The sequence below is a fragment of the Malaclemys terrapin genome, chromosome 10 (genome assembly GCF_027887155.1).
Source record: "Malaclemys terrapin pileata isolate rMalTer1 chromosome 10, rMalTer1.hap1, whole genome shotgun sequence".
Taxonomy (NCBI): Eukaryota; Metazoa; Chordata; order Testudines; family Emydidae; genus Malaclemys; species Malaclemys terrapin.
The window spans coordinates 41,300,595-41,310,732 of NC_071514.1; the positions used below are offsets into that span (position 1 = coordinate 41,300,595).

A 10,138-nucleotide genomic window follows, 5' to 3' on the forward strand; every position below is an offset into this window, starting at 1 on the left:
TCTGAAGAATGACATTCACAGAGTGTTAAATGATTGACACTCCAAATGGAACTCAGCACAGCAATTATTTGCCTATGCTAAGATTTATCGCTTTCTTTTGTAGTAATGCTGTCAATTGTGTACCTCCCACTCATGGAAAATCTTATTTCCTGAAGGAAGCATTTTAGTAGCCTGTAATTCTTGTGAAAAGATGCAATCCTGTATAGGAAGCAGATGAAATATAGGTAGATTAGAATAAGCAGATGTGGAAATATTAAACCATTTCTCAAGTGCCTCCTGTTTTACGTGCACAGCGTTACAGAAGTATTAAGTTCTTGTTTTGGTTCACTTAAATGTTCGGGTAAGTGGACACTTAAAACACTGCAGCTGTGCTGATGCAGTGCTTAAGTGAAGAAACTCCTATGCCAACGGGAGAGCTTCTCCCATCAGCTTAGTTAATCCACCTCCCCAAGAGGTGATAGCTGTGTCGATGGGAGAAGCTCTCCCGTTGACATGATGCTGTCTACACAGGGGATTAGGTCGATGTAACTGCATTGCTCAGTGTGGATTTTTCACACCCCTGAGCAACATAGTTACACCAATATAGGTCTGTAGTGTAGACCCGACCTTTATTTCCAGAAAGTAATATTGTACTATGGCTAACACATTTTCCCTTTCATCTGGATGTTGTCTTGGAGACCACCCTGGCAACAATCAGAGTCTTAGAGGCAATCCAAAGAAACTCCCCGCTTGTCTGCTGAGGAGCAAGCCAAATTCCAGCTGGACAACACTCTGGGTGGCACGTCGGAGGTGATCCATCGCAAGGCACTGCAGAGGATATATGCTGACAAAGCGGCCGACATCATAGACGGGCTGAGGAAAAATTCATTTGTTGCCGTTCCTATTGTGCTGAAATGGTACTTCCCAGGTTTCGGCATTATTACTTGTGTTTGAGTAAAACTCATCGTATGCTAGGCACTATCCAAACGTATAATACACACAGAGGCTCCAGTTGAGGAAAGCATACAGTCTGAGAAATGCAGATGCTTTTTATGTTCTAATAAGTGGTTGCGTTTCATAGTACCCAGCTACTATTGTGTCTAGTAAAGCCAAAACATCACTGGCCCTGCTGGCAGGATAAGGATTTTTTATTTTTCCTACCCAAGATAGGGCAGTCTTGAGTTCAAAAATCAAGCTGGGGTGGGGTTCTGTATTGTCAGTTTTGGACACAACTGAGTTTGATCCCATTATAAATCCCATCTGTGAAAGTGAAAAAGACTTTGAAGTGTAGAGTCTGTATTGGATTCAGGTTCCAACTCAAAAATTACTGTGTTCTACTGCCAGCCTTCTGATCAGAAAAAGGAAGTGAGTGCACAATATTGAGGGGGGGCCAGAGACCGCTCTCTTGAATAATAGTTATAACGGGCAATTTCAACTCCCCACATATAAAATGTCAACCTCTGGAGAAGGTGAGGAGAAGGAGTTTTTCAATATTTTAAATGATTGCTTCTTGTAATAGCTAGTCTGTAGCTACACAAGAGGAGAGGTTATTGATTTAGCCCTGAATAACACTTAGATTCTGAATCAAGAAATAACTATGGTCAAACCATTGAGTGGTAGCGATCACAATATATATCAGTCCAGCATCCTTGGAGGAAGGGATCATACCAAAAATTAGTACTGTGATATGAGATGTAGGAAAGTGGAAGCTAAGTCAAAAGTTGGACACTTTTACAATCTTTAAAGCATAGGTTCCTGATCTATAGACTACAGGTCGTCAATGTGGTCTTGAATAGAAAGAGAGGTGGTTGACAGAATCTTCTTATACAGCCTCAATCTCTGCTATGAATTGAAGCGAATATGCCATTACTGTATATTGAAAAACTAACAAATCCCCCACCTAGCTGGAATTCTGTGTTGTGGTCACCCTATCTCAAGAAGGACATCTCAGTAATAAAGGACTCAGAAATGAGCATGGGGGGGAAGATGAGGCATGGGAAGACTGTGAGAAGTGATTGATGGTAATAAGACTGTTTAGGTGTGAGAGATAGTGGTATCAGAGGCGTTTTTACAGAGGTATACAAAATCTGATTGCTGCTGCTATTTACCTTTTCATATACGGACAAGGGGATATGAAAATGTGAAAATGAAAGGCAGGAAATGTAAAATTGATGAAAGGAAGTTCTCTTCTCTAATACCATCTGTGTAGGACTTTTTCTCTTGCGTCTTAGAACCTTAGCACAAGACTTTCCAAACTTCCTTAGCTCTTCCTTTTTTTACCCTTGAGGGCAGCCATGGTAGAGTGGAGTAAGAGCCAACCCCCCAGTGGTCACCACGTGTCACTCTTGAGTTTAAGTGCTGTCTTCCACCCAGTTCCTTGTTGAGCATGGTCAGTGAGCTGTAAAGAGAAGGTGGAAATTGAACTACAGTATTCAAAGAATGTGCGGAATGTGCCCCTACTAAACCGGCTGAAGGGGATAGTCCATAAATGAATGGAAACTAACCTTTGTGTTCTTTATAGCTTCTCTGTCCTCCTGGCTGGTTCTGGATTTACACAGCAAGAGGCTACAACAGCATTTTGATGGAACCTTTTCCACTTTCCCGATACATCTCTAACAATGTAGAACAAAGGATAATTAGAAATGAAAGTAATTCCCTTTAGCATTGTAGTTGCAGATTGTCAGATCTTTATTATGGTGGCTCCCTAATGTCCCCGTCAGAATTGGGGCCCCGTTATACAAATGCAGAAAGAGAACTCATGTCCGGAAGGACTTGCTTTTATGTTGCATCATGTTGAGGACATCTGCAGTCTCTAGCAGGTTCTCTACTGAGGCAGGGCATAATGTGAGAACTAGACGTAAAGAAACGAGAGATGAAAGGAGAGGGGTAAGACTATGAGAAGGTGCTCTTAGACACCAGGGTATGGACATGGTATGAAAACTAGATTAGAGGAGGGATATAGGTTTGCGAAGGCACTGCCAAGTAAGAGGTACTTCTGGGATCTGTGTGCTTCTAGACTCCTGGAATGTTCAGCAATTATATCTCTGCAAAGTTCCCATGTCTCATCAAAAGTATGTAGGCTGCCTAGATGTAAATTGTGATTCCTTAATCCTCAGTGAAGAGAAAGAGCTGTTTTTTCCATTATGTCAAGATGTGAGAGGTCGAGGGTTGTCTGATTCCCAACTTGTGGTGTTTTTCCTTTAAACATGATCAAGTTGGTTTCAGTGCACTCTTTGTGAAGTGACAGAATGGACTTCTTTCTTCTAGGCTAGGTATAAGCTGGCTGAGAGGTTCAGAGTTTTGTGTATGCCTGTGTTGCATGGGGTGAAAAGAATATCTAGTTACAGGACCATAACAAGTATCAGAGAAGTTTGAGAGCTCTGAAATGTCCGGCAAGTGGTTAAATCCATGTATTAAATAAATTATGGGATGTCACAGATAACCCGTAGTTACTTTGTATGTGTAACTGTACTTTGCCAGCATCATTATTTATTTTAAAGGACACAATGGTTTCCAATGGGTGCAGTAGTAATTCACAGTAGAAGAGGCTACTATGTTCATAACCTAAATAATTGTTTTTTAGTTTTAAAACTTAGATGGCTAGAATTTTTTTTTTTGCTGTGGTTTGACCAGGCAGAGGTTTGAAGCAGGAATTTTGAAGGGTATGTTCATTTCTAATCTGCATTGATGGACATATTCTTTAGCTGGTTCTGAGACTTACGTGGTGCATAGTGGAGAAGAACTGGAAATCTGACCAATTCTGCCACAGCGTATATGTATGCAGGGGAGATAAAATAGTTTCTCATCAATTATAGCTTTTGACATAAGTGTTTGCATGCAAACATGTAAGTCTAGAAGTGCAGGCAAATGATGAAGGCTCAGCCTGGCTTGTTTTGATTAATGTCAAACTCTGCTTGTTGCCACATGGAGAAGTTTATTTTGGAGATTTTCTTAGTGTTCTGTTTTGTCTACGGCCTGACTGCAGAAGGCAGGTTGTCCATAGTGCACACTAGTGCAAAGCCCTCTGACTGACTTGGGTTGGGGAAAGGGGGCTACTGCAGTATACAGTGCACCAAGTCCAGAGGCATTTAAAACCACTTCACTAACTCCTCTCCTCTGTGTCCTTCCTGCTCCCAGCTTCAGCACACAGTGAGCGATGAGATCTGCATGCAGGTGACAGAGCTTTACCTGTCGGAGAATAGCAACGGAGCTACCGGAGGCCTGCTGTCCTCACAGTCATCTCGGGCCCTTGTGGAGGCCAAGTACCAGCGCAAAGCCGAGCAGCCCATGTCAGACGAGAACTGTTTCAAGGTAAAAACCATATCTGCCTGCAGTGACGCTTGGAGGAGGACTCCTGGAGGAGCTTGCTGAGAGAGGAGGGGAAGTACGAAGGCTCGCTGAGAAAGGAGAATGGGCTCAGCTTTTCATTTTACGTAACTATCCAAATATCCCAAGGACCTCTGGACACCTGTGTGCTCCGCAGCTCTCCTAGAGCTTGAGAGGGCGACCTGATTGTGCATTCTAGCCTGGTGGAGCTGCCGAGTACCTGCTCTGTGACTGTCGGTCTTAATATAGCCCTTGGCGGGGCTTGCATCCATCCAGACAGGAACTGTAGAACGAACAGGAAAAACAGAAGAATATTTCTATAAAGAAATGGGACATTTGCAAGGAAGATGGAAAAATACGTATCCTGAAGGAAAGCTGGGATTTGTCCCTGTATTTCTCAGTGTCCCAAAGCCAGAGTAATACTGTATTGAGTGATTGCTGTCACTAGTTAATCTGTTAATTAATGTTAATTAATTAATGTTAATTAATGCTGTTAATCTCTGTCTCTCCCACCCTCCCGTGGGGTGGGTCACTGACGCTTTCCACCTTTTTCTCCATCTCATCCATTGTAGACTGTAACGGTCTCTTACTAATATTTGTCACCTATGCGTTAAATAAACCTGACTCTCAGTTCAAATCAAATTCATACTTCTCGTCGCTGTGAAATCAGAAGTGGCCGGGCCCATCTTGAACTAGTGAAATTCATTGATAATGGCTTTGATATTTATAGGGCGTCTCTGTGTTCCCGATGAGAGTCTCAAAATAAGCAGGGAAGTAAAGAATTGAAACTGCACAAATTGATCAGAAAACAGCATGCTGCTAAAAAGGGGTCCAGCTCCTTGCTTTGCCTTTATAAACATCTCAATTTTGAGCAAACTCTGTGGGTAACAGAGAGATTTTTTCTGATCGTTAATAAAATACCAACTGTTCACTGCAGCAATTCATGCTTTTTTCTTCCACCTCTCTTTAAGTATGTCATGGTTCTCTATCCAGGAATTCTCTTCTGCCCATATATGTAGAATAATTTCTTTATCCTTTTACCCTCTGTTAGATTAGCTCCTTAGTGATCTAGAACTTTCCACTCATTGTCAAAACTCCTTCTGTGTTCAGATTGTGTAACTGGGGCTAGTATCCTACCATTGTTCCCAGCAAAGTGGAAGGCACAGTATTATGCTGGAGAGTTGCATAAAGCTTATTGGATTTATTTTTCTGAATAATTGGTTACTAAGTCTCCTTCCACATTCTGCTTTGTAGCTGATGTTCATTCAGAGCAGAGGCCAGGTCCAATTAACCATCGAGCTGCTGGACACCGAAGAGGAGAACTCGGATGACTCCGTAGAGGCAGAGGTAAGAGCCGATTGTCCTTGGAGTTCAGCTGCAGCTATTAAGCATGTAAAGTTTAAATGGGGGTATAACTGGATGAAGATGGCAGAGCTGTCAGTGTTTCAGATGCTATAGTTTCTGACCTGCTTCTAGTCCTACAGGACACATTCATTCTGTGACACAGTGCACTCAGTGAATTGGGTTGAACAAGCCTTGTTGGCATCTCTTATTAAGAATTTCAAAAACCAGACAGTGCAGGTTCATATAGGGGGAGGGATAGCTCAGTGGTTTGAGCATTGGCCTGCTAAACCCAGGGTTGTGAGTTCAATCCTTGAGGGGGCCACTTAAAGATCTGGGGCAACAATCAGTCCTTGGTCCTGCTAGTGAAGGCAGGGGGCTGGACTCAATGACCTTTCAGGGTCCCTTCCAGTTCTATGATATAGGTATATCCATCCATGGGAGGAGAGTGAGTGGGACCTGTGTGAAATATATGGAGTCTCCAAAGGTTGCTTTTCTTTCATCCACTTCCAACCAAACCCCTTCAGAGTTGGGTTTGAATTGTTTGATTTGGCAGATGTTGGTTAACCCCTTGTGTTCTGTGCCCAATTTCAGCATTGGTCAGACTATGTAGAGCGGTACGTCAGCTCTGATTCTACCTCTCCCGAACTTCGGGAACACCTGGCCCAGAAGCCGGTTTTCCTGCCAAGGTGAGTGAACAAGCTGTGGCTGTGAAAAGTGACACACAGACCACAAGTACCCATGTCAGCAGAGGGAGAAAATCTTACTCCGTCACAGTGTTGGCTATTGCAGTCTCTTGTTTGTTTTTAGTACTCTGCCACTTTAGAAGACATTAACCTGGGAGTAGCATATAGAGACACAGTGCTGCTGTTTATTCCAAGAGCCCACCCTGGGCTCCTGCTCTCCAGTGCCTGAGAGAGAGCATAGTCCACAGGCTGCAGAGAGGTCAGGGTTTGGGGAGTCACCAGCCCCGTTTTTTTTTTTTGGCAATCCTGCCTTTGCTTACAATAGCCCTCTAGCTGAGTGCAGAAGGTGCTGAGTCAGTGCTTTTCGCTAGCAGGAAGTTGGTTGCAAAACAGCTTTGAAAGGCCCTCACTCTCTGTAAACAGCTGAGATCAGTGGGTTGGCTTATGGTAGACACATGAGCCTAACCGACTTTAATTTGTGACCATTCCACTCTGAGCAATACTTTGGGTTCCGAAGGGCTGGCCTGGAGCCACCAGATATGCCCAGCCTAGTGGACAGAGGATGAGCGCTAATCCCAGCAGGGATTCTCTGGTTTACAGGAACCTGAGGCGGATCCGTAAGTGTCAGCATGGTCGAGAGCAGCAGGAGAAGGAAGGGAAGGAGGGAAACAGTAAGAAGTCCATGGAGACTGTGGAGAGCTTGGACAAGCTGGAGTGTAAATTCAAACTGAACTCCTATAAGATGGTGCACGTCAGGGGTCGGCAACCTCTGGCACACGGCTCGCCAGGGTAAGCACCCTGGGGACGGGCCAGTTTGTTTACCTGCTGCGTCGGCAGGTTCGGCTGATCGCAGCTCCCGCTGGCCGCGGTTCGTCGCTCCAGGCCAATGGGGGCAGCGGGAAGCCGCGGCTAGCACATGCCTTGGCCCGTGCCACTTCCCACAGCCCCCATTGGCCTGGGACGGCGAACCACGGCCAGTGGGAGCCGCGATCGGCCAAACCTGCCGACGCAGCAGGTAAACAAACTGGCCCGTCCCCAGGGTGCTTACCCTGGCGAGCCGCGTGCCAGAGATTGCCGACCCCTGGTGTACATGATCAAATCGGAGGATTACATGTACAGGAGGACTGCTCTGCTGCGTGCTCAGCAGGTAGGAGTTGAGTGAAAGGAATAGGATGAGCAGCTGGTGTTTCCCTGAACCTCTTGCTCCCAAAGGGCATCTGGGGAGAGTCAGATAAAGTGTCCGGGGTGTGGGGGGAGGGGTTGTTCTCCTGTAACATTTAGTAGTCTTCATATTGCTTTGAGGACTGGACACGACATAGTTTAGTCCATTGGACGCTGTAAACTTTCTCTGAATGTTCCTGAGATGTAACCCTTCCTTTCCTCCCCCTCCATTTCCCAAACTCTCCTGTTAGAGTAGACAGCTCTTAGCATCCTTTTACTCGTAGGTTTCTTGCCTAGGGGCACCTCACATTGGTTGCTAATCCCCCTTGTTAGGGTGGGCCTAAAAAAGGGGATAGCAAAGAACTGAAATGCTGAAAAACTGACCCGTGTTCTGACATAGCCCTCCAAGCTCATCTCATCAAGGAGCTGTGCCTCGACCCTGCAGTCACTGAGAATGGGAGTCTAGGGTTGCTCCCGGGCAGCGGAGCACTGCAAACGAATATACCAGCTGCTTGAAAGTGCTGGGTGTGGGACTAGGATAGCCGCAGTGATGTCATAATTACAGAAAGGTCCAAGGTGGATAAAAATTGGAAGACTTCTTTAAAAATTAAATAAAATTCCTTTTTAAATTTTTTTGTTACTTATAAGTTTTTCTTTTTTAAAAATGAGCCAGTTTAAAATGAAATCAGAATTTAATACAAAATATGTTGAGGCCTAAACTTAGAAGATTATAATAAGAGAAATAAATATGCTGAATCCATGACCCTCTCTTAAAAAACAAAAAACAAAACCACCATTTTCTAACATACTAAAAGTGTTTGGTTAATAAGAATCTGAAAATATAGTTATGGTGTACACTTCCAGGTAGCAAACAGATGTACCAAATCTACTGTAAAGTGTCTATTTAGTTGTAAGTCAAGGTGTTTTAATGGGTATATCAACTAATGAGTGCATCTTTCTTTAGAAAACAGCTGAAATACAAATGCTGATTTAAATCAGTCCACCCTGGAAATGTCACAATGCATATTTTCCCAGGACTCAGAAGTTCAGGTTCTAACGGAATAGCACAGCTATGGGAATATGTGTAGTAGTTACTGGGACTGACTACTGTAATTAAGTCAGTGTTAAACTTAACTAACTCTTACTCATAACTCAGATTCCTTTTTGGTTTGAAATTTCCTAGGCTCTGTTTCGGTCCAAACATAACTTTATTTTAGTGGGGGTGCCGTGTGCATGCGCGCATGTGCTGTGAGAGGTTGGGAACAAATATATCCGTCTCAGCACTCCCCTCTTCTATTCCAGCTGGAATTCTTGCACGCACGTGAGACTGTTTCTATATTGTTTTGTATAAACCCCTGCATTGAAGGCTGAACACAGTCTTGCATCACCTGACACTGCCATTAATCAGGGAAAAGATATGAGAAGCTTAGCATTATTGCAGCGTTAGGGTTCTAATCAAGCAGTCAAGTCAGGAACTTCTGGAAATTACTTCTGTTGGGTGTTTAATTCTGCTCTGGTGCACATGTATATTTTGTGTGTCCCTGTTTTGATCATTAGCAGAGTGTTGAGTCCATTTCCTACAATATACAGGATATCCACTGTGGCAGAGTTAACATTCTGGTTCAGAGTTCAACAAACATTTGATGATTTTTGACTTTGATGACTTCTGAGCACTTGATTTCACGGACTTAATTTTCATGAACACTAGGCTTTTGGGGATTTCCAGTTGGGAATAAGGATGGCTGTGCCTGCTTGTTCATACACTGCCTCCAATTTACTGATGCTTTCCCTTGATCAGTCGGCAAGGGTCAGTGTTTGTATTGCCAGTTCCCCAGCAGTGCTAAACATCTCAAATCTGTTGGTCTAGGGAAGTGGATTTGTTTTCGCTTTTTAAGTGTTTCGTGATCTTTTGTCTCTCCCGTTTCTGTAGTCCCATGAAAGAGTGAGCAAGCGGCTGCACCAGCGATTCCAAGCCTGGGTGGACAAATGGACCAAGGAGCATGTGACCCGTGAAATGGCAGCTGAGACAAACAAGTGGCTAATGGGAGAAGAGTTGGAGGGTTTGGTGCCCTGTATCACTACCTGTGATACAGAGACGCTGCACTTTGTGAGCATTAACAAGTACCGTGTCAAATACGGCACAATATTCAAGACACCGTAAAGTCCCTGAGTGAGGGACGATTACGTGGTGTGTGTATGTGTGTGCGTATCAAGGAAACGAGGAAGATGCCTTTCTCCCCTCACTGTGTGTCTCCGTAACATGGCCAGTTGACTAGTGCACAGCTGGTATATCCTGTCACCAGCGGGATTCGGTTTAGGAAAATGGATCTATACAACCCTAAGCTGGAACTGTTGCCAACAGGCCTCTGACTTCCGTGTGCACTGTGGAGGGAAGGATCCTTTTCAGAACTGAGTGATCCTAGAGAAATGCAGCTAGCTCATATGCACCAGCACTTCTGAGACTAACTCCTCAATGGCCTGAACTTCAAGGGAAGAGAACTGGATGTTGCATACATCCTGATCGGAGTGGTGCATTTAAAGTTATATGCTCAGATATGTCATGAAACCAGAGGTGCCTATCACAACTGGATTCTCAGCAGAAACAGCACAATTTTAACATGTTCCCCTTCCTTTTTTGTAAATAA

General features: G+C 44.1%; 1 protein-coding gene across 1 annotated transcript; it reads left to right on the top strand.

The window, feature by feature from the left end:
- The first annotated feature begins 2,901 nt into the window (after positions 1-2,901).
- On the top strand, positions 2,902-9,654 carry LOC128844478 (paired amphipathic helix protein Sin3a-like). The gene is made up of 7 exons (XM_054042240.1): positions 2,902-2,910; positions 4,117-4,290; positions 5,560-5,652; positions 6,241-6,335; positions 6,933-7,077; positions 7,390-7,479; positions 9,424-9,654. Exons 1-7 carry the CDS (start codon positions 2,902-2,904, stop codon positions 9,652-9,654), a joined length of 837 nt encoding a protein of 278 aa, XP_053898215.1.
- Positions 9,655-10,138: the final 484 nt, after the last annotated feature.